Source organism: Lissotriton helveticus, chromosome 3_1, assembly GCF_964261635.1.
Source record: "Lissotriton helveticus chromosome 3_1, aLisHel1.1, whole genome shotgun sequence".
NCBI lineage: Eukaryota > Metazoa > Chordata > Amphibia > Caudata > Salamandridae > Lissotriton > Lissotriton helveticus.
Genome location: NC_136061.1, coordinates 655,670,352 through 655,698,183, shown reverse-complemented (window position 1 = coordinate 655,698,183; position 27,832 = coordinate 655,670,352). Strand labels below are relative to the sequence as shown.

General features: G+C 47.6%; 1 protein-coding gene across 1 annotated transcript; it reads right to left on the bottom strand.

Annotated features, from left to right (window-relative positions):
• Positions 1 to 577: 577 nt before the first annotated feature.
• On the bottom strand, positions 578 to 26,793 carry LOC144822794 (zinc finger MYM-type protein 1-like). The gene is made up of 4 exons (XM_078680682.1): positions 26,205 to 26,793; positions 25,800 to 25,929; positions 3,061 to 3,182; positions 578 to 2,788 (listed from the first exon to the last, which is right to left on the bottom strand). The coding sequence occupies exon 4, from the start codon at positions 2,743 to 2,745 to the stop codon at positions 631 to 633; it is 2,115 nt and encodes a 704-aa protein (XP_078536808.1). The 5' UTR covers positions 2,746 to 2,788; positions 3,061 to 3,182; positions 25,800 to 25,929; positions 26,205 to 26,793; the 3' UTR covers positions 578 to 630.
• Positions 26,794 to 27,832: the final 1,039 nt, after the last annotated feature.

The following is a 27,832-nucleotide window of genomic DNA, read 5'->3' as shown; positions in this document are numbered from 1 at the left end:
AAGGTAATATTTTTATAATTGACAGGGGCGGTGGGTGACCTTTGAAAGTGGTGGGGCGCAAAGTGATTTGCATACAGCACAGCCCGAACCCCAAAAGGGGGGTTTTGGGGGGCTACCCCCCCAAGAAAATTTTGAAAAAAAAGAAGAAAAATCGTGCATTTTCAAGCAAATTTGAGAAAGCAGGCAGGTTAATAAAGCAATTGTGAAAGTGCAGTTATTACATTAATAGATGGCATAACATAGGTAGCTGCTTATTCAGTATAACCACAGAGCTTCATACATTCCGTCCTATTATGCTCAAGTGCTGAATTCAGACTATAAGACTTTCATGGAAATCTCAGCTCTAAGAGTAGAAGACGTTGCACAGCAGTTGGGAAACAGCCTTCACAAAGCATTGGGAACCACGCCTTACCTTTACCATTAGAACGCATGCGACTATCACGCATGTCTTTCCACACAGATGATAGTGTTAAGGTGAAACAAAATGTACTTAATATGCCATTTGATCAGTAAAATCTGTGTAGTCTCCAAATAGAACAAACACTACAAAACTTTTAAAAACAGAGATAACAATGCATTTCTGAGTACCTCAATCAGTATTTTTTTTATTCAACAAACAAGTAGCAGCATTCACTTTTTGTAAACTAAATCAGCACGTCTGTCTTTCAGTGTAGCAAACTTGTCAATTACTTTCATGTTGAAGTCCGGTATTTTTTGGACTAGCTTGCTCTCTACAGAGAGCATCGCCAAAGCATTGAGTCTTTCCTCTAGCATGGTGTTCCTGAGGAATGTCTTTATGCGCTTTAAGGCTGAAAAACATCGTTCAGCTTCTACTGTTGTCAATGGAGTTGTAATCACAATTTTTAGTAAAGTCACTGTCTCTGTAAGTGAGTTTTCCATATGCAGTTTACGAATTAAACTCAGCAAAGTCAAGGCGCTTGTGGCCTTCTGGTACACAGGCATTCCGTAGAGTTCAGTCAACTCCGTTCTCAGCTGCTCTTTTTTGAGCATAGGATATGCTTCCACAGCCTGATTCAGAGCATGCTCAGGGAAGGATTCATCATATTGTGCAAACTCTTTACTTTGCAATAATGTGGCACTCACCAAATGTTTTGTGAATGAAAAATGTTCTTGTGCCTGCACAATTACAATGTCACATATCTCCTTTCCAATTCGAACCAGAGAGGTGATATTTTGCTTGCGGTTTGCAAAAGTAGAATGCTCCGGCAGTTTGCTCTCTAAATCGTCAACCCCATCTCTCACTTTCTTTATCTTTTGTACAAATGTTGATGTAGTGGCTTTCATAGAGACAGTATCTATGTATTTTCGTTGTAACTGATCGTATAACGCATCAACATCACGCATTATTTCATGAAATAAAAACAGTAAGAACTGAAACTCTTTGTCTTGTAGTGTTCTAATAAAGCCATGGGCTTCATTCTGACTTGTGTGATCAAAGTCTTCTCTGGCTCCTATGGTGACAAAACATTTCTCACGGCCCTCCCTATGTTCAAAGATTAAGTTGACTGTACGAATGTGAAAGTTCCAACGAGTTGAGGATCCCCTTGGTATGCTTTTGTCCACAATGTCATGAAGGGTTTCTGTTCTTTTGGGGGAACGTGTGAAGAATGCTGCTATGCCTCCGATATCCTGAAAGAAAACTCGTGTCTCTCTGATCTTTGATACCGCCTGTTGCATAATAAGATTGAGTTGGTGGGCGTAACAGTGCACAAAATGAGCATTAGGGTACACATCTCGAATTCGTTTCTGTACTCCACCAAGGCTTCCACTCATTACGGACGCACCATCATAGCTTTGTGCGATAAGTTTTTGTTTTTGAGGCAGGTCTGGGAAAATTAAGTTCAGTTGACACAGTATAGCTTCAGTGATGGTTGCTGCACTAGAGTTTCTTAAATGTGTGAAACCATAGAACCTATCCACAACGTTTCTGTCACTGTCAAGGTACCGAAACACTAACACGGACTGTGTTTTAGTGGCCACATCAGTGGTGTCATCAGCCTGAATGGCCACAAAGTCTGTGTTTCGCAACTCTTGCACAATATGGCTTCTTATAATTTCGAGCATACAGTCAAAGAGTTCATTTTGTATTGTATTAGAGGTGCCCTTAAAGACTGTAGCACGTACAAAATGTGTTTCCAAATCCTTGTCTATGGTTGCCATTAAATCCACTAGGCGTTGGAAGATCCCAGGTTTTGAGGAAGTTTCTGATTCGTCATGGCCTTGCAATGCCAGTTCGAAAGCATCACAGAAACAAATGCAATCAATGATCTTGGATAGAATTTGTCTGTTCTTATCAACGGCTTCATTGTGTTTTTGAACGGATTTGCGATATGCATCATTTATCTGCTGCTCAATTAGTGCGTCTTCCCCCAACATTCCCAGTCTTGTCAGGTTTTCCATATGATTTCTTGTGAGCGCATGCTTCTTTATTTTTTCAGCTATATGCTTCAAGTCAACCATTCCTTGTCGTGTCCAAGAAAAGTCACCACCAAACAGCAAGCAGGGGAAGCAGAACAGAGAATTTTTTATAGGGCACCCTGTAAGCCAATCAGCTTTTGTGTACCAGGCATTTGAGAATGTACGTTTTGACATTTTTCTTCTTTCCTGGGTAGTTTGCTGTAGGTTTATTTCAGGCTGATGAGGTCCTAATTGCTTTATCTGTAGTTTTTGTTCAAGTGGCCGTGCCTGGAATGACCTTGCAATCAGCTCTTGTACTGTATTCATGATGGTGTGTTGCTGGCCTTACCAATGTATATATTAAAGAAACCTGTCAATAATCAAAGTACAACGTATAAGGTGCAGTGCTATAATATCAAATTTCAGTATAAATACATATATCTTGTGCATTATCGTAATACATCTCCAACAGCTCCCCTTTCCACGAAATGACTGCTAAAAATACAGCCTTACTGCCTCCTGCCTCACTGTGCGATAGTGGTTGCTGGAGGCACTGAAAGAGACACTGCTTGAGGGCCTTGAGAGTGACCACATACATAGCCCTAACTCCCATGTAAAAAAATATAGCATCACTTTCCTTACGTTTAACACTGGTGTTTGCTGGTTCGTAGCCGGGGTGAAAGAGCAGCAAAGGAGGTTGGGGGCCTCTTGTTGTTTGCTGAAAAATGCCCCCAAAATGCGGTAATGTTTCAGGTTGTCAGGTGCTGAAAATGAAAAGATAACAATTTATTTTTGAAACAGTAGGCCAGTAGGGTAATCAAACAAAGACTGTGGGGGAAAAACATAACGCTCCAATTTTTTCCTTGCAGTTTGCATCCAACTCTTAGATGACAGTTAATAGCTCGCTGTTGTATGTTAGGATTTTTACTTAGAAACTGCAAGTAACAAAAGGATCTCTTTGACAAAAGCAGTCACTCACCGACCTATTTACATCATTTGCTCCAACCGGGGGTCAAAATAAATTCTCCCTGAGGATGTTTGGCAGCCAGAAAGCTGTGCTCATTTCATTTTTGAAACCCACTAGATACATAGAGTATGTGGCGGCCTGACTAAATTATGCTGCAAGAAGAAGCAAATTATGCTGTGTGATGCAGCAGTTTGTGATAGTATCTGTTTCATTTTGTTTTCTCATTGGTTTCACCTCATTAGCACTACCTTAACATCCACATGTCACAATAAACAACAACAAGCATTGCCATAGCCAATAGGTCTTGCTCTTTGGGACCTTATAAGAGTTCAGCCAGAGCTATCGCCTTTGCCAATGTTTTTAAGCTATGTTGTAGAGAATTTTACATTTAAAGGACAACAAATGTGGGGATATACGAGATGAACGGCTGCATGTCTTAGTTATAGGTGTTTATTTATTGTATGCTTTAAACATATTTGAAAGGGAGCGTGCCTTATGTTTCTTAGGGTTTAATGGTTTATGTAGCTTGGAAAGGGAGTGTGTCAGCATATTGTTTTGTTTTGTTAAAATTGGTTTTTGGTCGGCGAAAAGAGGCACGCTGCCAGCATGCAAGGTGATTTTAAAGCCTCACAGCTTGTTTACTTTTTGGAAGCGAGCTGATGCGAAAAGGAGGGAGGGGTGGCGGGATTGGAATGAATAGTTTTGAGCAGGCCCATTTGGCATTAGTAGTTAATTTTGTCCCCCAGAACTTGTCGTAATGCTAAAAAAAAAGGCGAACATGTTTACAGAAGAACACACCTAAAACGAGCAAGGCCTGCAAATTTATTTAAAGGGTACAAACTTGTCAGCAGGTTCGATGTCTTATCGTGAGAACAGAATCACCCTACTTGTGAAGTCGCCCAAAGGTCCCCTAAAAGAAAACCTCTCTTCAGCACCCTGCAACAAATGGAAGGGAGACCAGACCATCTTCCACCATGAAGCACCGCTGTGAAACATGACATGTACGCATCACTGCTGCTCCGTCCTTACTGCTCAACCCAGAAAGGGTTCAAACCTGTCAACCACCCACACGGAAATACATACATGCTAACAGCGCCCACAGACTGCACTGCGCAGCCCCAAACATCTCTCAAGTCATGTGCCCTTACCCCAGATAACAGAGCAAGAATGACACTCAAGAGCGAAAAAGGTTTCCATGTGCATCGACTGTCAGCATGTCCACATGCGCGGAGAAAAGAGTCCCTCGGCCCGAGTCTCCCAAGGGAAGCCCTGTGCACTCACGAGGTCCTCGAGGCCATCTCACAGCATGTCACCACGGACACTGTGAGCTGTGCTGCCATTCTGAGGGACAGACTCCAAGCAGGGTGGTGAGGTCTTAAAGCTGCTTGCTTCCATTCACTGATGCAGCCATTGGACCAGCCGGCAGTGACAGTCAGGAGAAAACACAATCTCACCAAAACAGCTCTCCACCCTCCTCCAGCACTGCTCCCTGAGCACCCTCTCTGCTTCAACCCTACACCCTGAGAGCAGCGTTTAACCTACCCTTGTCCCCAGGAGCACAGAAAAAGAGGTATTTGTGCTGCGGTGCAGAGCAGGAGGCACTGAGGGGACGTGAGGCCTGGGACAGAGCTCCTACAGAGGGAACATACCTGGGGTGGAAGAGTGGAGCAAAAAGGCTATCACTGGGTTGTGTCGCAAGAGCATGTATATAGCGCCTATTACCATGCCTTAGAAAGCTTTGGAGCGCTTTATCCGAGGCAGCACACTCTCGGTAACAAAGGGTCACTGTATATTTTTTAGGGGTTATAGTTGGTTTTTGGGATTAATCTTGTGCTCTCAAGGAAGCCATTCCATGTATTTGCTCCAGCTTTTATGTGGTAGATACATTCTTAGGAGTTAGGTGAGATCTTTGGTGGGGGTGGGGGGGTGAATTCACATGATTGATTAGTGGTATTCATAGATGAGCTACGAGGGATTAGATATTGTTAGGTTGCAGGGGGATCACTTTTAAAGGCTGCATTGCCACTTGGTGATGACGCGTGGGATCTGTTGCAAAACACATTAACAGACGTTAAGGCGAACATGACGCCTCCACCCGCAACGCCTCACGCTTCTCTAGGCTCTAACTTGCACCAGTCCAGTCCCACCCGCTCACCAACGACCAGCAGTGCCTGGAAGATACTCCTACCGGCGCCAGCAGCGCACAGAAGCCCCTCGCTTCGCTTACCTTCCCAGTCCACCACTCAGTCCCACTTGCTCAGAGTCCACCCCCAAAGCCTCGAGCTCACCTTACCGTTACCCGCACCAGTCCCGTCCCGTTCCTCCCCCGCTCACCCACCAACACCTGCCTGCAGTAGTCACTGGAGGACGCTCCCCCGCGTCCGTACCCCACCGCCCACCCACAGTCACTCGCTGATGATGAAGCCTAAGCGTGTGGCCAGCAAGCCAGGGCCTGCCAGTGCCTGAGTGAGGCCTAGGCCTCACTCAGGCAGGCCCTGGGCCCTGGCTACACGCTACAGACAGTCAAGACAAGAATGTTCAAAGCGGCCTCCCCGCTGCTTTTTCACTCGGACTCTGCTTGCTGTCCTGTCCGGCCCTGGCCTCACATCATGTCATCATAATCAGATATATATATGCCTGCCCTGCCCCCAAGCGCGACATGCACCTACTTTTATAGTATTCGAAATTGATCGATTCTTCAGTCGATGAGTCGATTGACGATTCTCTCTCTCTCTCAATCACTCTAGACTCTAATGAATATCTGATGACAGTGAGACTACAGTACTAACTCGAGTGACGGTCAACAACAAACTCAGTCAGAGTCAAGTCAAGTGACGGTCTGCTGCCTGGCCTGCGCGCACGAGACAGAGAAGGAGCCCCCGCCCCCTACAGAAACTTAAGTACACAGCAAGCAACTAGTAAACGTCACGGCGCGCACGTCCCCGAATCATGGCCAATCACTGAATGGCTTCACATGCTGAAGTCACAGTGATTGGCCCATGATTGATAAAGTGCTGAGCCTGAGCCCAGTGTGCCACCCACCCACGCGTGGCATCCAATAATGGATTGCCTGTCCTTCGGCGCTGTGGACCAGCCAATTCTGGCGCTGCATAATCACCAGGATTGGCTAGGGGGGCACACAGACTACTCGCCCTGGCGCCTTTCAAATGACGGGGCCAGGCTAAAGCAGCACCCCCTGGCCCCTTCGGTCACTCTCAGCCTCTATAATGGGAACAACACGCTAACGCGCATGCTCGGGCTAGTTTCAGCCCGAAATTCCTCATGCGCAGAATCGACTCGCAGTCGATGCAGACTCTGTCTCTGACTGTCACTCAAGCTTAGCCACCAGCCAGCCAGCCCCGGATTGAAGCGCTGCGCTTATATTGAAGCGCTGCGCTTTATTTTATTTCTCTCTTGTTGTCAGTGTCACGCAGGTGTGTCCACCAGGCTTAGTGGGGCTACGCCCCTACTCCCAAATGGACGCACAGCGCCTGACAATTGGTCTCGGATTTAGTCATTGAGGGTGTGTAATTATTTATTGCCTGTGTGTACAACAAATGCTTAGCATTGCCCCCGATAAGCCTAACTGCTTACCCACACTACCACAAAGAGAACATTAGTATTATCTACTTTAGCCTCTGGGGACCCATTGGACTCTGTGCACACTATACCTTACTTTGGTATAGTATATACAGAGCCAGCTTCCTACACGTGTTTTTTGTGCACTCAGATTTTTCCACGCTAATGTTCAACATCATTGGAGACTTCATAGACTGCCCCTCTGCAGGGAGCAGTCCCACGTGTATTTCTTCAAGACTCTGTTAAGTTAAAGATTATGAGGGGCAAAAGGCCTTTGATGTGTGCTTTGGAAACACGCACCTAATCTCTCTTGGATTCATGGTCATGGATTGGGGGCACTTCAGACTGACAAATAGTGGTGGCATTATTATGATCATAAAATTATCATAAGTGAATAATTAGTAGCAAATACTATTGTAACCCTTCAAACAGAGGCTGAATTTGGGGTACTCAGGGATAGAGCAGCCCAGACACATGAGCATCTTTTTAATCAACTGAAAAGTTTTTTTAACATAAAAAACAAAAAAGGCCCAGTATCATCCACTACCAAGGTGGCAACATGGTATAATTCCAATTGTCGCTCGACCTATAAATCCTTGGCAGCTGCAATCAGGAGTAAGGAACAGGCCTCTATAAGAGAGAAGAGGCAGGCTTATAAGGTAGCAAAATCCAAAGCAAAACGAGACTGGGACGAGGCTCACTGGGCTGAACTTCTCCACGCATGCTCTGGGAGGGACATGACGAGATTTTGGCACCTGGTGAAATGGGGGAGTGGGGATCCTAGTAAAGTTCCCACTAACCATGTGGAACCCGATCAGTGGGTCGGCCACTTCCAAGGCCAATTTGCTAACGATCTAGTAGCTTAGGACACCTTTGTCGTGCCATTGCCCTCTCCTTCCCTCAGCATCACCAATAAGGAAGTAGAATCAGCCCTTCTTCAGGTTCCAAAAGGTAGGGCTCCAGGTCTTGACTGCATTCCTGCAGACCTTTTTGTACAAGACCTGGCATCCTGAGCAACGTATATCCAACTTCTAATGAATGCCATTGATGAAGGAGCAGTGATTTCCCGTTCCTGGTCAGGTGCAGTTATCCTTCCTATTTTTAAAAAGGGGGATCCCTCCCTACCAGGAAACTATAGGACTATAAGCCTGATTGATTGCATTCAGAAGGTTGTGACGAGTGGTTTTAGGTAGAATGCAGGTATGGATGGACGATTGTCACATCCTTTCAGACTTACAAGCAGGCTTCCGACGATGTATCAGTACAGTGGACCAGATGTTAAGGTTCATCCTCATTTATTGGCGTACTGTTACTTTGGGGAGAGGCTCTATCTATGCAGCTTTCGTGGACCTTAGGTCTGCATTTGACCTACTCCCGCGTTCCAAGCTGTGGCACAGTCTTTTAAAGTTGGGTATGCCAGTGGAAATCTTGGCTTTTGTTGTCAAATTGTACACAGACAACTTCACCCAGGTTAGGTGGGACAAGGCAGGTCACACCACTGAAATTTTTTTGGTTGAAAAGGGGGTTAGGCAGGGGTGTGCCCTCGCACCCACCCTATTTATCATCTACATAAACGGGGTACTGAAATACTTTGAAAAATGCCCTACCGATGCCCCCAGCCTAGGTGGTAAAAAGATCCCACTCCTAATGTTCGCCGATGACACTCTTATCCTTTCCAAAACGAGACAGGGAATTCAACGTGCCCTGTCAAGATTTGAAGAGTTCTATGCAGATCATGACTTGGCTGTCAATGTTGACAAAACAAAGTTTATGGTCCTCCAGAACTCCAACAAACACATCGGTGAAGTTAGGATGCAGGAAGGTGCTTTAGAGCAAACTGAGATTTTTTCTTATCTAGGAGTAACCTTAGACAAAAAGATGAGCTGGAAGCCGCTAATTGACTGTCTCACGGTAAGACATGCCCAACTCTCGGGTGTGCTGCTTAGGGAGCATAGTCGCTCCTTCACCAAATTTGTAGCTCCAGTATTGCAGATCTATAACTCCAAAATCAGTGCCTCAATCTTGTATGGCTCAGAGTTGTGGGTGCATGCGAATCTGGATTCTTTGGTGGTGGCACAAAACAAATTTGTACGATCATTAACGGGTTTGCCGTCATCAACCCCCCTTATTCCTCTTTATATGGATTTGGGGTGCCACTCCATCCGGGATGTAGCCCGTTATAGATTAGTATCATACTGGAGGAGACTCTGGGTGACTCCCGAACTAGCCAACCACGCATCGGCTGTGTTAGAAATTCGGGACGTGAATGATAAAATTGAGTGGTTTAGGATTGTCAAATACATTCTCTGTGAGTTGGGTTTGAATCGGTTGTGGCCTTCCTCTGAGGGAAGTCTCTTTCCCAGCAAATCAGAGTTAAAGGCAGCATATTGGCATTTGATCTTCTCCCGACAATTTGCGACTTCGAGCAGTCTTACCCTGTCTACCACCTTCCTACAAATTCAATATGAACCTAATTATGAACAGTATTGGGATCTAATCACCTCGACTCGTGATAGAAAACTTTTCCACCAGGTCAGAGTGGGAACATTACCCACCAAGGATTTCACTTCTAAGTGGTCTAATTTGTATGCTAATCATAGCAACTGTCCTTTCTGCCCGGACAGGGTTGAAACTGTGGCCCACATGTTATTTGCTTGTCCAGCTTATCATAATCCGAGGAGATGCTGGCTGAAACCCGTGTGTTTATTTATGGGGACCAGGGCCTTCAGTGAGGCATACAGACTATTTAAAACTGCAGTAGATGATGGGGGGCGGAGCTAGCCGGCAACCGAGATGGCTGCCTGAGCCGAGAGCTCCTCCGTCCAGCTTACTATCCTTAAGTCATCCTGCGTTTTCACCGTTAGATGCTGACCACTGACGGGCGTCCTGGAATCCTAAACTCCCCCTGGACTGAGCTGGCGCAAATTTATCCTCGGTAACCGCCGGCTGCCCCTGGAGTGGACACTGCGGCCTGGCAGTGCGGCGTTGAGCTGAGAGCAGCGGGATCACGCTAGCTGCGGGGGGGGCGGAGCAGGTGTCTCGTCCGCGGTGCCTGTGGCTCGCGTGTGACGGTGGGTGCCTCTACGCTCCATGAGAGGGGCTGACCGCTCCGGATTAGTGCTGCCCTGAAGAGCTGGCACAGCGGGCCCATCGGAGACCTGGAGGGCGACGGCGCTGCGACTGGAGGTGGGCGTGGCCCCGTGATGTCGGAGGTGTGGGCGCCATTGGAGACCGGACTCGGCAGCGGGATCTGAGCTGCACACCCCCTGCTATTTGCACCGAGTGGAGCGGATCGTTGCATCTGTGACCCCCTGATCCCAGGGGTGAGCCCTGGTCGCCCCCTGCTGCTACGCCGGAGGGGGGCTGATTGCGGCTCCTGGACGCCCAGAGCAGGAGAGGGCCTGTGTGCTGCTGCACCTGGCCCTGTTTTCAACCCGGTTGCGCGCGCCCATAGATGTCAGGCGGGCGATTGTGACACACAGTTGATGGCACAGTGCCGATCGGCTCCTGGGGCCTGGACGGGGAGTGAGGAGCTGGACTGAGGGTCTACTGGGGAACGTGCTTGAGCCAGCCTTGAGACTTGTGCTGGGCCTGGGCGCCAGTGGATCCACGTGAGTACGTGTTGCGACTTAGAACTACGGAGAGGGGCCACTGTGTGCTGTTGGGCCCCCTTCTGTGGAGTTGGGGAATGACTGGAGCTGTTGCAGGCACTCAGGGATCGCGCCGATTACTGCCCTGTGCTGGTGAGGTCGGGAACGACAAGGCCGTGATTGCGGCGGCCACTGGTGCGACGGGACCTGGTTGCATTGGCCCTCTCCCCCGGATCCTACCACGACGTAGGTAGAGCCTCTCTGTGTTGTCCCGTCTGCCTGCCCTGTGCTGCGGTAGTGCCTGCTTGCTCCTCCTGCTGCTCGCCCCGCACTACTCCCGCTGGTTGCCTTTTGGAGTCTATGCTGCAACGGTGCAATTGGGGGACCCCCTGCCAGTAGCCGCTTGCATGGTATTTCGTATATAGGGAAGCTATCACCGCTGATTCAGAGGGTTCGAGTCACACCACAGCACGCCTACCGCTCGGATAAGCCCACGGGGCACGACTGCTACCCTTTCAACCCTGAAGAGGGGGACTGCTCGACGGCGGGTGGCATGTTGGGTGACACACTCTGCTGTGTGAGTGCCTCTAAGCTGCAGTAATGGGGCGCACGGACAAATCTCAAACAAAGATACAGTTTGGCCCCATGGGACCTAAGTCTGGCGATGCCGCGGGGGGGACTGCGTTGGGGGACAGTGAGGTTGCGGAAGACCCCCAGCACCAGGACTTACGCGGGTTGCTCACCGCCATGGAAAAGAGCCTCTAGGGGGGGGATGACTGCGATAGGGACAAAGCTTGATGCGCTCACTTACCGCATGGATCGGATGGCAGAACGACTTGACAAGAAGGCTGACCGCATAGACATGTCAGAGAGACGCCTCACGGAGGTAGAGGAAGCACAGACCTCCCTAGACACTGAAAATAAACAGATGGGCAGGGCCATGCAGGCACTGCTGGATAAGACTGAGGATTTGGAGGCTCGATCTCGGCGCTGCAACCTCCGCATCACGGGCCTGCTGGAGACCACCCCAACTGGGAATATGGAATTATTCATCGAGGGTTTACTAAAGAAGCTCCTGGGGGACTCGGCATTCTCTGCAATGTTTGTGGTGGAGCGGGCCCACCAGTCTTTGGGGCCGCGGCCGAAGCCAGGAGCGCCGCCAAGGCCCATAATTGCTAAACTGCTCAATTACAGAGATTGGGATGTGGCTTTGAAGCTGGCGAGAGACAAACAACCCCTACAATATGAGGGCTCGGTCCTCTCCCTATTCCCGGATTTCACCGCTAGAGTGCAGGAAGCACAGAAACAGTTTGCTCCAATGAAACGGCAGCTCTGGGAAATGGGGGCGGACTACGCGATGCTATACCGGGCTAAATTAAGGATCAACAGGCGGGGACAATCTATGATCTTCACGGATCCTAAGGCCCTACAGAAAGCCCTTAAGGAATGGAGGAAGGAGGCCCGTTCCCCACCGACCGAAGAATCTGGCGCAGCTGAGGGCTCCCCGGAAGAGCAGGACTAACTGAGCTTTGCACAGATAAGCGGCACGAACTGGAATATATGGGGTTGCATGTAATGGGAGAGTGTGGGGTGCCTTAAGAGACAGGTGACATTTGCTATAAATGATTCCCCATTATGCTGGCATAACCTATGAGACATGTACGGTGGATGGAATGTGGCTGGTGGTAATGGCGGTTCATAATCTCTCCCCTCATGTAGGGGGTTTATCAGGGCGACCCGAGTTATCATGCTGCACAATGTTCGGATATATATTGTGAGTTCTCCTACCTCCCACTTGGCAATGGTGTGCAGCGGGGGTGCCGTGGGGTGTTGGAGGGCGGATGGCACAGTTGGGGGCATCACTTGTCTCTTTACTATATGTGACTAGGCTGATTATTGCGTTTTAGACAGGGGACGGCCGGCCTGAACTGTAGGTGGAACGTATAATGTTTGGGCTCTGGGACGGCGGAGGGCGGGTGGCACTGAAAAAGAATTTTCTTTTGTGTGAGTTTGCTTATTGCTGTTTACCTCTGCCCTCGTGTGATACCCACTGATTCTGGTTGCAGGTGGGGAGGAGGGCACGGTTTTCCTATTGTGAGTTTGGTTGTGTTTGGGATGCACGAGGTGTCCTGGGTGTGTTTCGGGGGTAGGGGGGAGGATCGCGGCCTAGTTGGGGTTGGGCAGGCGTGGGGGGGTGTGGGACAGGGGGTGCTGTTGGAGCTGAGGGGGTGTTGGTTTTGTGTTTCTTGTACGACAGAGGGACTTTGCAGCACAGATGAGACACGACTTGATCGGAAGGCACCGGTGTGGCCCGCACTACATAGGCACACATACACATGGTCACCCCAGGGATGACGCAACAGAGTAACGTTACAGCTAATATCACATTACTGACATGGAATGTTAGGGGACTCAATGACCATCATAAGGTCCGACGAGTTCTCCAGTACCTCACGAGACATGGGATCGATGTGGCGCTGCTACAAGAAACACACTTGCACCCTGACAGCCCGAAGCTACGCTATAGAGGACTCCTGAATAACATACATGCCGCTGGCTTTACCTCGCACTCTAGAGGAGTTTTAACATGGGTAAATCCGAAGGCTTCTGTAGCATTCACCCCTATTATGACGGATGGGGAGGGACGGTACGCAATCACCAGGTGCAGGGGGAGGGGAACTGAATTCCATATAGTGAATACATTCGGCCCTAACTATGACCATCCAGCTTTCTACACTGCACTGGCCGATAGAGTCTGTGTCCACTGCGGAGGGAATGTTTTCTGGGGGGGGCGACTTTAATATGACGAGACAGCCCTTATTGGATAGATCTGATGGCCCCGAACGCCACCCTTCGGCTTCTGCTAGAGTACTGGATGCGGAGCTGATGTGTTTGGGACTGCAGGACGTGTGGAGATCTAGGCAACCTACTAAAGGGGGATTACTCGGCTCCGCATGACATACATACGAGAATTGACTAATGGTTTTCCTCATCACATCTTCTCTCTCAGATCCAGGCGTGTTCGATACTCCCGCGTACCTTTTCGGATCACTCCCCTATACTTATTTCTCTGACAGTGCCAACGAAATGACTCCCACCAATTGCATGGCGCTTCCCCCCCTGCTCCTTGCTGGACAATGCATTTAGGGAGGAGATGGCCGCGGCCATAGAGGAATTCTTTGACAACAACGTTGGCTCGGTTGACTCATTCTTGACCGTGTGGGAGGCCTTTAAGTGGTACATACGAGGAGTCACCATCTCCAAGCCTGCAGGGGTCCTTAAATCTATACGTGGACGCCTGGCAGTCCTAGAGGACAGGCTTAAGGACATAGAGGCACGTTGTTTACAGGATCATGGCGAGGTCTTGACGCAGGAGCTTGCACAAACGCTGCGAGAGTATCATGAGGAGGCTGATGCGGAGGTCAAACATTTGGGCAAATATGCCCCAGCGCGCTCCTATGGGGAGGGGGAACACCCCGGGTCGGTTCTAGCACAGTTGGCCAAACAGCGCAGGGGTCGCACAACGATCCCAGACATGAGATCCCCCCCAGATGGATGAGCCCTTATCCGAGGCGCAGGTGGCGGACCGTTTTCGCGAGTTCTATACTTCCTTATATACCTCCAGAGGCACTGTCCTGGAGGAGCGGATTCTGGACTATCTGACACATATTGAGCTGCCATAGCTGCCTAATACGCACCGCGAATTCTTGGTGCGGCCGTTTGAACGCGAGGAAATTGTCTGGGCTTTAACGTCCATGAGGGCTGGTAGCGCGCCGGGTAGTGACGGTCTCACAGTTTCGTTTTATAAGGCGTCCTCTGACCTGCTGATCCCCCATCTATTGACGCTTGTAGAAAACATGGCAGAGACGGCCGAGATGCCCCCCACAATGCGTGAGGCGATAATTACCCCTATTCTCAAACCTGGTAAATCCCCTGGGGATTGTGCTTCGTACCGGCCGCTTTCGTTACTAAATGTGGACGCAAAGATCTTTGCAAAGGTTATTGCGAACCGCCTCAGCCCGATGATCTCCACATTAGTCGCTCCTGAACAGGCGGGCTTTGTACCCAGCCGTAACCTCACTTACAACTTGAGGACGGTGTTTGCAGCATTCCAACACACTAGACCAGAAGTCTCTGCCGTAGCGGTCTTTTTAGATATGGAAAAGGCCTTCAACTCCGTCAAGTGGCCTTTCCTGCGCCACGTCTTGCATCGCATGGGGGTGGGGGAACTCTTAATCCAACTACTTGATACGCTGTACTTCTCCCCAACAGCTCAGGTTCGTATAGGGTCGCTTACCACGGACCCCTTCAATATCGGACGTGGCACCAGACAGGGGTGCCCCCTCTCTCCTATACTCTACGCGCTGGTGGCTGAACCTCTCGCGTGCACTTTGCGTGAATACCATGGGCATAAGGGCATCCGATTTCCTTCCTACAACTTGATCGTATCCACATACGCGGACGATACATTACTGTACGTGCGGGACCCGGAGGTGAACCTGTCAGCGGTACTGCGGGAGGTAGTCCTCTTCAGCTCACTTTCAGGTATCTGTGTAAATTGGGCAAAGACGCTCATGTTCCCGCTCACCCCTGCCACCCAACGTTTTGAGCCAGAATATCCTATTCAGTGGACGACGGGCGCGGTGCGATATTTAGGGATCTGATTGCACACGGATTCTGATGTGGTCCTCAGAGAGAATTATGAGGTGGCAGTCTCTAAACTGGAGGATGATGTGGCCGGGTGGATAGCCCTTCCTTTGTCCTTGATGGGCCGCATTTCCCTTATCAAAATGATAGTGTTACCTCACTTTTTATTCCTGTTTAGTAATATACCTATGGTCCTGTCTCGGGTGTTTTTTCAACAGCTCCACTCGCTTATTCTCCGACTGGCTTGGGCTGGGAAGCAGCCCCGGGTCGCGTGTGACATCCTTATTCGCCCCTATGAGGAGGGCGGACTGAATGCTCTGGATCTGGAGCTTTATTACCGAGCTGCGCAGGGTGCACATGCGTATCACTGGATACACGGCCCTGCTAATATCCCGCACATACGCATTGAATCAATCGTCGCTGCTCCGACCCCTCTGCTAGCGTTGCTATCCCGGCCGAGAGACCGTCGGACAGGCTATCTTGACTCACTGAACGCCATCACACACGCCTGGCACCACCTGTTAGACTCGCAGGCCTGCTCGCTTCTGTATGCCCCTAAGGCGCTCTTGTCCTGGTGCTCGTGGCTTGCCCCCTGTAGGGACATGTGTGTGCTGTCTACGCTGGAGGCTCTGGATATACATCATATGGGAGACTTATTCACGGAAGGTAGAGTCCGTACTTGGGGGGAGTTTGAATCTGATGAAGTCACCCGCCCTCTCCTTCAACGCTTTCAATTTCACAGGGTTCGGCATGCGCTTAAGAATCTACTGGGGAAGGACATGTTGGAGCCTCCGACGATTACGGCATACGATTTCATTGTCAATGCCAAAACCTCAACTAAGTTAATAATGTGCCTATACCGTATTACACTCACCGAAAGACTGACGGATTACACTAAGCCCCGGCTAGCGTGGCAGACTGATTTGGCCATCGAATTACCCGACGATACCTGGAGTTACTGCTGCGCCAATGTCAAGAAGGTAGCGCTAAATGGACGCCACCGTTTGCTACATTTTAAGTTTTTAAATAGGGCTTATTATACCCCGGAGCGGTTATTCAGGTATGGATTGCGTGAGAGCCCTAGCTGTGAGAGATGCGGGGAGCGTATGGCTGATTTTTTGCACCTCTCCTGGTCCTGTCCGGGGATCTCTGCCTTTTGGCGTACAATTTATGCTCTCTCTCTGGCCCCTACTCCTTTGCAAGCTGTTTTGGGATACTCTAAAACAATAGCGACAGAACACAGAAGAATTATTGACATGGCCTTTCTAGTCTCCAAGAGGTGCGTTGCGCTCTCCTGGTTGCGGGGCCCGGTGCCGACTCTAGCTCAGTGGTCTAGAGAGATGCTCTATTGCTGCACGCAAACGGAGCTATACAGTGACTTATTACCGCCTCGTAGTAGACCTAAGAACTTTTGGGCCCTTTACATGGAAAATAGGACTGACGGAGATGCTTTCCATACTTATGAGATTGCCTTGGTAGCGACGGAGGGAGGGTTACAGGCGGACTCACCCACGAATACAGACGAGTAGGTACTTACTGGGGGGTGAGTCTCTGGACTAATTTCCTTTTCTCTATATGTCGTGTCCTCTCGGAGAGCTCCTTCTGGGGGAGATGGAGATGAATGTGATGCTATTCTAAACCAGGATTGTGTATTGATTATTCTGCCCGTTTATTTAACTACTGTCCTTCTTTTATTTTGCTTGTAATGTGTATACGATTGGAATGTAGATGCCTACCATTGATCATGGTGCTAGCCCTCTGTCTTGTTTTCTGTGCTTTTTGTTTGTTTTTGAAATGCCAATAAATAAATGTTTAAAAAAAAACGGCAGTGGATGGACCCTTTGTGATTGCTTTAGCCAAGTTCTTGGGCTGGGTGTGGGTGATTCGCTGGTCTGCAGGGAGGTATAGGTAAACTTCCTCCCCTTTTAATAAACATTTAATATTTTTGTATATGAATTTTAATGTATGATTGATGCTCTTTTCTAAGGAAACTATCGTCCGGGCTACCATATGGGTGTGTTTTACAGTTGTACTAAATTATTTATTGTTTTAATAATGTGTATCATATGACATAGTCACAATCATGTGTGTCGAGATAGTGTAATGAATACCGATCAATTTAGTCCCTGTGTTTGTACTGTGATGACTTTTATGATTTTAAAAAAAAATCGAAATAAAGTTTATAAATGGTAAATGGAATAATTTACGACTTTGTTGGTGGGGAGGATAGGTTTCCTCCTGGCCTCCACTGATTATTTGAAGATTTTTGTGGCACTCTGTGATGGTTTGAGGGAGTTCCTCTGGGGGATGGAAGGCTCACAAGGATGGGGTTTGGTGTAAGAGGCTGTTCTTTAGGGGAAGAGATTGGGGGTTGGGCATGGTGAATGCTTCAAAAAATAGAAATGAGGTGGTATTATAGCACCAAATTTGATCTAGGTAAGGTCCTTGGCTGTAAGGTTCATCCTGCTAACTAGTGATAGACCTCAGAAGGGCACAGAAGTTCTAACATGGACTGTGATTGGCCTTAGGTTGACTCTTATAACCTGCAATGTACATGAAGAACTCTGTCATATCTGTGTTGAGATCATGGGCCAGATGTAGGTAATTCCTATTTACCGATTCCTAAATACCGAATCATACCGATTCGCTATTTAAGAGTAGGTAAATAGGAAGGAGGCATATGTAGGTAAATCTCATTTCTTATTTACCGATTCTGTAACAGTCGGTATTTACCGATTCTGTAAATACCGAATCGGTATTTCACATTGATTCCTATGGGCCTTGAAGCCCATAGGAATCAATGTGAAATACCGATTCGGTATTTACAGAATCGGTAAATACCGAATCCTACAAGGGTGCAGGGGGTGTCACTTTGACACCCTCTAGCACCCCAAGTACAGGCTTGTGACATGCGGCACACATACATGCCCTAAGGGCATGTCTGTGTGTCACATTGCACAGGTGTGCATGCACAGATTTGCATGCACACCTGAATTCGGTATTTTACCACCCAGTAGGATTGGGTGGTAAAATACCGACTCTTAGGGCCTTTGGCACTCTTAGGAGTGTCAGCTACATATGGATTTACAGAATCGCTATGTTTACTGATTTGATAAAATACCGAAGTGGTAAATTTTCCGATTCGGTAAATATACCGATTCTGTAAATAACTACCCACCTACATCTCAAAAGCCAAATACCGGTCGGTAACGGCCGAAATCGTCCGTTACCGACCGGTATTTGGCTACCTACATCTGGCCCCATGTGCTTTCATGAAACACACCTAAGTATCATATTGACAAATTATACCAACTCTGCTGCAGAATATTAGGAGTCGGAGATTGGCTCGAGTATCTAAGGACAACTTGCAGCAATAAAGTAATATAAAATAAAACAATCCTAGACACTATTACTACAGGCATACTTTATGCATCTAGTGTAGAGGAGCCTGATATCTTTCATCAATTGTTGATTCTTTTTAGCAATATTAATTTTCCTATTTTCATGGTGGCACAGAAGCTCAGTTTGCATTTTTAGTTCAAATTAAACAAATAAATGGTCTCCAATCCTAATCTTTTCGTACTGCATCTGTCTGCTGACTACTCAAACCCTGAATTAACTTCATGGAGATGGACATTTGATAGAAATCTCACTGATTACAGACAACTCAATAATGACCATGATTACACTTGCTTTTATAGAAGAGAATGAAGATGCTACTTCTCCAGGTACGGCTTGGGACTGTTTGAATGGAGTAATTAATGGTGGTCTTCAGTTTTACCATTTCAAGTGAGGGAGCTGCTAGACTTGAGACACAAATCCATCATTCGAAACTAATTCAGAATCATACTGTGGCTTTGATTGAATAAATGCTATACAAACAAAATGATGACCACCAGGATGCTTCTTACAAAAGATTATGGGGTAAAGCTGCTATAGCGGCCCGCAGCACCTGTCATAGATGCTGGGAAGTATTCTAGCGTTAAAACAATCAGCAGAAACACTATTGAGACTCTTCACGAGGGTAAAACTTTAGAGCGAGGATGCTTTCAATATGACCTTTCAGGATTGATTTTACATCAGGCGTGCTTTTACATTACATCATAAAAAAAGTGTATTTTTTATTATTGCATGTCTTCAAATATAACTATAAAAATTAAAGTATACACACACACATATATATATATATATATGTATACATATATATAGATATAGATAGATAGATATATGTGTGTGTATATATTGCACACTGCCACTCGCCACTGTACAGTTATAGTTAGGGCCCAGTTGCCATAGGAAAAGGATTTATTGATTTGCTAAGAACTTTGGCATGGTGTGACAAATCTTTAAAAAAACTTTCAAAAAAGTGAATCCACCTCTGCTTCTCCCTGGAAAGTTTCAGAGTGATCCTTCTCGTGGAGGATGAAAAAAACGCAATCTACCCATGCAATTTCCATACGGCTATTTGAACAGTGCTACAGCTAAAACGGCTAAACGGAAATACATCAAATTTGCCAGAGAGGTTGATCTTTACCATAAAAACATGCTTTTTTGGGATTTTAAATAAATCCACTCTGTAGTTTCTGAGAAATTAAGGTTCAAAATGTATAGATATCTGTGCGGTTCAGTAAGCCGGACTCTCGCGGACATGAAACTTTAAATATTAAGGTTCTCTGATTGGCCCAGGAGGCTTTTTTTCATCACCTCCCTCGCTGTTGCGAGAGCTAGAAGATCCTGCGAGTCCAGCAGGAGCTTACACTCTAATTGGCTGACATGAAAAGACATTTTGCAGCCGACATTACAGGACATGGGGACAAGGTCCATGTGTCCGGAAAAAGAAAAGGTATAAGGGGGCAAGGTAGGGCCACTTTGACCTCCTGGACCTTGTGATGGGAGGGATTGTCCAAATTAAAAAAAAAATGTTTGGATTGGAGCAAACGCAACCCTCCTACTCCTGCATGAGCCCAGTGAAATAAAAAACAATAAAACATAAAATTAAATGGTGTGGGTGGCCCTTGGAGCAGGACATGCCCTACCCCCAACCCCATGCCATGCTCACCAAAGGCCTTGTGTTTCCCCAGATACATGGGTAGGCATAGGGCCTGGCCACAGGCCAGACCCACCGGCAAAAAACCTGTGGCAAACAGTGGGGGGCTCGCTGCCCATGGGAGTTGGGCGCAACCCCACTTTGTACATGGCCAAAGGTCTGCGCAGCGGGGGCATAGATACATATAGTAATAAAATCGTACTTTACATTTATAAAAACCCTTGAAATCACTGAAATGAAACAAAGTTTAAATTGATGCTTTAGTTAATTATGGCACTAATACTTACTTATACAAATAGAAATTCACTGAAAAAGCCAAAGTTTAACCCCTCAAGTGCTGCCGTCGGCCAACGGTCGTCGAGAGCACTACCTCCCCAGTGCTGCGCACGACCTTTGGCCGACGGGCCAGCATTCGTTCTTCGAACGTTCAGCACTGGACGCTGAACGTTCGACGCTCCTATGAGGTTAATGACAGACAGACAGACAGACAGATAGATAGATAGATAGAAAGATAGATAGATAGATAGATAGATAGATAGATAGATAGATAGATAGATATTACACAGTGGCTGATGCCACTGTGTAATTAATGTACGGTCAGAGTTTCCATAGGAAGAGTATTTTCCCGAGTCTTCATGAAACCTTCCAAAAAAGTTCAACTTCAGATTATTCCTGGAACGTTTTGGGGTGTTCTGTCAAGCAGAGGTCAAGAAAAGGGGGGTTGCTAAAACGTTAATGTCCCATGTTAATTTCCTTAAGAAATAAGTAGGCAGTTACAGAAGAAATGTCTGAATTTCATCATGTTAGACAAAAAGTTGGAACTTTGCTCAGAAAGTATGCCTTTCGTTATTTGGTGCTCCGGGTGGTCATAAAGTGGTTAAAAAGTCCGGTATATTTGGACTGTTGGTGTCCAGATATGCTCTCATTGGTCACTTTAGAGCGGAATCGTCAGTCCTGATTGGCTTGTCACAAACAGAACAATATTTTGTAGCAGCCAATACAGTACTCAGGGTCGTAGTCTCCGAGTTCTGAAAATGAATAAAAAAAATAGAAAGGGTGTAATGAGCAGGAGGCACAGGTAACAAGCATTTACAATGCAATGGTTTCGCCTTTGGAAAAGTTAGATCTATTGGCATTGTAAATGACAAAATTTGTATTTATGTGTTGGTTTTGAAAACAGATAAATAAATGGCATTGTCATTTACATTGCCATTAGCTTAATCTCTAGCAGTCACTTTGCAGTCACTCTGCACTCCCTAGCACTCCCTAGTCCCTCTGCAGTCCCTAGCACTCCCTAGTCACTCTGCACTCCCTAGCACTCTCTCTACTCTGCACTCTCTCTACTCTGCACTCTCTCTACTCTGCACTCTCTCTACTCTGCACTCTCTCTACTCTACCAATAGCACTTTCCCACCTCTCAAAGACCAGCAACCCTACTCTACTAAAAGTCTAACAGAGTAGCAGTCACAATATCACAAGCACTCACAGACAAGCACCACACACTACCAGCAGCGCTAACAACCCTCCGAGAGTAGCAGTCGCACCCCTCACAGACTAGCACCACACACTACCAGCAGCGCTAACAGCCCTCCGAGAGTAGCAGTCACACTATCATAAGCACTCACACCCCTCACAGACTAGCACCACACACTACCAGCAGCGCTAACAGCCCTCCGAGAGTAGCAGTCACACCCCTCACAGACTAGCACAACACACTACCAGCAGGGCTAACAACCCTCCGAATGTTGTAGTCACATGCAACTAAAAGCCCCCCCATCCACCACAGACTAGCAGTCACACACAACTGGAAGCATATTCACTCCCCTCACCGGCTAGCATCCACACGCTACCAGGAGTACTTTTACACATTAGCAGTCACACATTACCTTCACACCCCACACAGATTAGTAATAACACTACCGGCAACACTCACACCCATCACTACTGAAGCACACCAAGTAGGAAACACACTTTTCTAATATAAATAGAGGTGCATAGTACAAATTCGCTTAATAAAGCAAACCTATTTTAATGAGGCAACCAAGCACTCTAGCACTCACAAAAACAATGAAATGCCTGTATTGGCAGAATGTTAGTAACGGTTTCTATAAATGGTGGACATTCTTAAAATAGTGAGGCCTACTGGCTTTGTCTATGCTTCTTATTGTTGAAGTCCGGTTGTATTCATCCTCGCTTCTGCGTATGTCACTCTAGTTGTGCTGCTTTTACACGCAGGAGGTATTAGCGCTTCGGAGGTGGTGATTCCGGGCTGTACTGACAGAAAGAAGCAGAGAGGGGAGGGGGAGGAGGGACACGGAGAACTTCAAAACTCACCGGACTGCTTAGGCTTTCATTACCAGGCTCCGGGAGGAAGGCAGGACCACACGGAGAGCGGGAGGGGGGAGAGACACACACACACAGAGCCAGACACACACCGGGGCACTTCTACAATGCAGCCCCAAGTGACCTTCTGATTGTACGTCCCTCTCCGTCTATGTCAACATGACAGTATAATTTGACACATTCATTTTAGTACGACACATTACAGCCTTTAAAGACAATACACTGACAATTGCTAAACACACAATTTTTATGTTGTTTCCATTCCTTCCTCTGAAAGTGGAGCAACAACGCTTGCACACATTTTAAAATTGTGACCTATGCTCAAAACGAGTCTTTTCAGAGGCCCTCTAACCCGTGTATTCCCTGTGCGATGTAGCCTGTGCTAGTTGTATCAACTAGACGTAATTCTGTTTGTGGTGTTCGCTCTACAATTTTCAAATTCAAATCAATATCCTATCTACGACTCCCTCTATAAGTCATATTTGATGGCCCTTGTTTTAGAATTACACCTGCGCTGGAATGTGTTTGCACCCCTCCCTCACAGCCACCCCCTTCCTTATTTCAGATATGCGGCAGTGCCCGCTGCCATCAGCAAGAAGCGCATCGATTGCAGTAATAATGCTTCTCTTGATTGTCAATCAATTTCCGGATGCGCATCTTTCATCGTGGTGGAAACGAGGAGGCGGTCGTTATTGCCGCTACGAGCCCCTACCACGCAGCATGGCCACTTCCGGTCTCGCGGGTTACGGAAGAGTGCCATCGACAGCGCTTCTGCAAATATCTGCTCTCCCATCAGCCAGACAAGATTACAGAGAATTATTATGGGTTGAGGTGCCATCCGCGGCCTCTTTTCTCATTCATGGACTTTTCCCCATTCCCTAGTTTATAAGTGTTTAAATCACCGCCGAGCAGTCGGGTGTGTGGGTTTTGCTCACGGCGTTAATCGCTCGAGACGGCAGGTGTAATGGCTCGCATCGCAAGGAAACCCAGCAGTTTAATAGTGTTGCGTGTTATCAGGTCGTTGTGAATGGCAAAATCGCTGCGCTCTTCGGAAGAAAAATCTCATTTTGCATAAGGGAGCTTGCTCGTACAAATGAGTCACTGCGCTCCTCGGGTGAGGCTGTCAGGGTGTTTGGAAGCGGAGAGAGAGCGGCCCTATCTCCGCGCAGCTGGCCGGGCTGCATTGGTCGCCGGTGGTCAGCCAGGCGCGGCTTACAGCCTTGGCTATGACTCACTCATCCTTCGGGAAGATAAGGCTGGCTTACCTGCCGAGGGTAATCAGATACAGGCCCCTGCGCATTTTCAGATCAGCTCAAGGCACGTGACTCCACCAAAAGTGAGAAAGATTTATGGCCTCATTTTGCGTCTGATGAGCTGGCTGCCAAACCTCTGGAGCGGTGGAGATTGCACCACTTCCGGTCCAGCTGCGGGTGGCCTGCCATACTCATTCTGTTTTTTGCCTCGACGGTGTGTTTTTTTTCATCGAAGCGGCTCCTGATCTTCATTGAGGGAGCAGCTTTCGTTAAACAAGCAATGGCAAAGCCTATCAGTCTGGCTTTAAAGTATGAAAACAGAATTTGTGCAGGCCTGTGTTTGCATATTCCATTCACACAAATTGACATTGCCAGTACACACATGATAAATAGACAACAATTAACCAACAACGGGACTTCCGGCTTGCTTGCGGCCCGGCCGGACCAGATTCGGGGGCGTTCCCGGCTTTCGGCTGACGTCGCGTGACGTCGGCAAAAGCCAAAGAATCTCAGGAACGCCCCCGAATCTGGTCCGGCATTGACGGACAGGCCCCTCGTCCAATGGCTATGCTCCATTTATGGAGCCAGCCAATGAATGACGAGGGCCGACCCAAACCCACACTACAGTTCTCATTAGATTTCTCCTGCGCAAAAGCTGCTTGCGCAGCTTTTTGCAGTCGAAACCTAAAAAACTACGTTTTCAACCCACTGTGCGACCTCACCTTTTATTAGTACAGGAACTTACAACAGGAACCCGCCTGTGCAGAATACTTAGCAACTCGGCCGATAAGGGTCGGTTTATGAGTATTCTTTACACGAAACTATACTTGCTAACTGTTCAACGTAGGTTCTCATTGTGTGTTAATAATAGTATTTCTTGGAACCAAAAGAGGAACTGCGGGTAATATAACACCCTAACTGAAAGGCATTCATTGAATGGATGAAAGGCTGAGTCGGCCCTGCTGGGATTCAAACCTGTGAGCTGCAGACTGCACACAACAATGTAACTGTGTTTACATGTCGATCTAGGTAAAACGTATAGGACTTTGTTGCCCATATCTCAGCATTGACAGTTTGAGTACAGTAAGATTCTACAAGTGGGCAGTGCGGTCTCTGTTGCGCAAAGTCTGATGGATTAGGTGTCCTGTTTTGCAATATTTATGGTATGCTTCAAAGGGAGTCTAAACAGCCACCACCCTGTGCTGATAAATCGCAATTGCGTAAATTACCAATTTTGTTGGTTTAGTTTTATTGGTTGAGTCATCAACTCTGGAACCGGGAAGTATGAATTCTATCCCCTCATTCCCCTCGGATAGTATGTGTGATCCTGAGCTGCTCCATCTATCTGCGCCTGTGCCCCCAAGTATTACTGCACTAATTTTGTTAAGAATCCCTGAGCAAAATATGTTCTTGCAATATCACAAAATAAAGTAAAACTCCCAATGATAATTTCAAGCAGAAAAAGTTCAATATAAGTCCGTGGTTTCTTTATTTATCATATGAGGGAATGAGGGGATAGAATTCATACTTCCCGGTTCCAGAGTTGATGACTCAACCATAAAACTAAACCAATATCATTGCATTCACCGACTGAGCAATCTCGGCGCCTGCAATCTACACCGAAGGCTGGTGAACAGACGTAGCAAGCATGAGTCAGCAAAAATCAGAGACTGTGGCTGGTGGATCTACCGACACTCATCGGATGTACTTTAATTGTTTGGTGGATGCCAAAAAGCAAAAATAACTGTGACAAAGATAATTCGAAAAGGAGCGCTGCATTATATAAAACACAGGATACTAAAATATATAAAAAATGTGAATAACAAAGGTCTGGGAGGGTATGCAGAACAACAGGGAGCAGAGGGAGACAGGGGCTACTGTTAAGTACAGCATGCCGTACAGAGATGCTAGGCACAAACACAAGGCAGCTAGAGAGAAGGGACTGGAGGACTCACCAGCGGTGCCCAGCAGCTCAGCAGCCACACCCTCAGAGGTCCTCCAGGAAGCATCACCAGCAGATACCGGGGTCCAGTCCACGCTTGTAGGCGGCGTGTGGTCCAGGGGGCAGGCTGCCCTCATCTTCCTCTGCGGATCAAACAAAATACATTAAAAATGTGTTTTTCTTTTTCTGCAAAAGGTGGAGGTGGGGAGCAGTGTCTTCATAGATTGCTATTTGCTCTCCCTCCTCCCCCTCAAAAATACAAACAATCACTGTCAGAGCAGAGCAGCTGCTGCACCATCTGCAGGAGGGAGAGTCCCCGATCTCAACTCTCCCCGCCAGCTCCCAGAGGTCCCTCCCCGGGCGCCCTGCTAGAGGTCAGCGCCGCACCGTCTGCAGGAGGGAAATTCCCCGATCTCACCTCTCCCCGCCAGCTCCCAGAGGTCCCTCCCCGGGCGCCCTCCTAGAGGTCAGCGCCGCACCGTCTGTAGGAGTGAAGGTCTCCGGTCACCCTCGGTCTGCCGGCCCTCTCTCCGCCAGCCTCCACAGGTCAGCCCCGCACCGTCTTCAGGCGGGAAGCCCCGCTCTCCCCCTCTCTCTCCCCGGTCCCGTCCCCCCAGCTGCTCGCCTCAGCTCCCAGAGGTCAGCGCTGCATGCACTGATTTTCTGCAGTGCTCCTGCGAATCCCCCGAAGGGCAGAGCGTCTGGACAAATCTCGATCTTTTTCCAAGAAAAAAGCCTCACGCGCTTCGGCGCAGCAGCTGCCTCTGTTTGTGGGCGGCGGAGGAAGAAAATAAATCCGAGAGGAAAGCTAGAAAAATGCCCATCACTTCCAGAGAGCCGGCTGAGTGGCACTATTCCCCGTGAGGACCGGGTCTTTTCAAACCGGCACAAAACAAAGCCGTCCTCTCGGCATACTCCACAACTGGGGCAATATGAACACATGATAAATAGACAACAATTAACCAACAACGGGACTTCCGGCTTGCTTGCGGCCCGGCCGGACCAGATTCGGGGGCGTTCCCGGCTTTCGGCTGACGTCGCGTGACGTCGGCAAAAGCCAAAGAATCTAAGGAACGCCCCCGAATCTGGTCCGGCATTGACGGACAGGCCCCTCGTCCAATGGCTATGCTCCATTTATGGAGCCAGCCAATGAATGACGAGGGCCGACCCAAACCCACACTACAGTTCTCATTAGATTTCTCCTGCGCAAAAGCTGCTTGCGCAGCTTTTTGCAGTCGAAACCTAAAAAGGATGGTCTTTATTCAGAAGCATTTCTTCACAGAATGCTAGTTAATTCCCCAATGCCTGTTAACCCTCCTCAACATTTGATAATGTAACAGAATGTGGGCCACACGCGCATATATATATATATATATATATATATATATATATATATATATATATATATATATATATATATATATTCTCATTCTCTCTCTCTCTCTCTCTCTCGCTAAGGGCAAGGCAACAAGGTATTGGCTCACAGATAACTCAGCATATTGTATCGTTTACCTCTTATCAATGATTTATTCTAGTATATTGTGTTTAAATCGAACAGGGGGAGCAGAAATTCTTCTGGCATGAAAACTGTCAGCAGGATTGGTTGTTTCATTAGACAAGGAAACATTGATGGAATAGTGTGAGAGGATGTAGATTTATGGCTAGAGCGGTCGACCTCAAAGCTGGTGAACCGGGTTTGAGTCTCGGCAACGACGCTCAACATCCTGTGATTCTGGGCAAATCACTTAATCTCCTCGTACCTAACAAAAAACATTAATGTGTCCTTGTGTAACGAAACTGGTGCTCATGTAAAGTGCTCTGATACCTGATAGCTTCGGGTCTAGTTCGTGCTATATAAAACCCTAAAAAAAAAAGTCGTCACTTTTTCTCACACAATCAACTCCACTGTGCACATCACTTGTGGCACTGTCTACTACTTCCGGCATGCCAACATGAGCAAGCATAGATCTGCCTGAGAGTTCAATGGGCTTCATGTAACAATATTCGACCATTCCACCACGGCTCATTGTCTACCTGTCTGCTGTG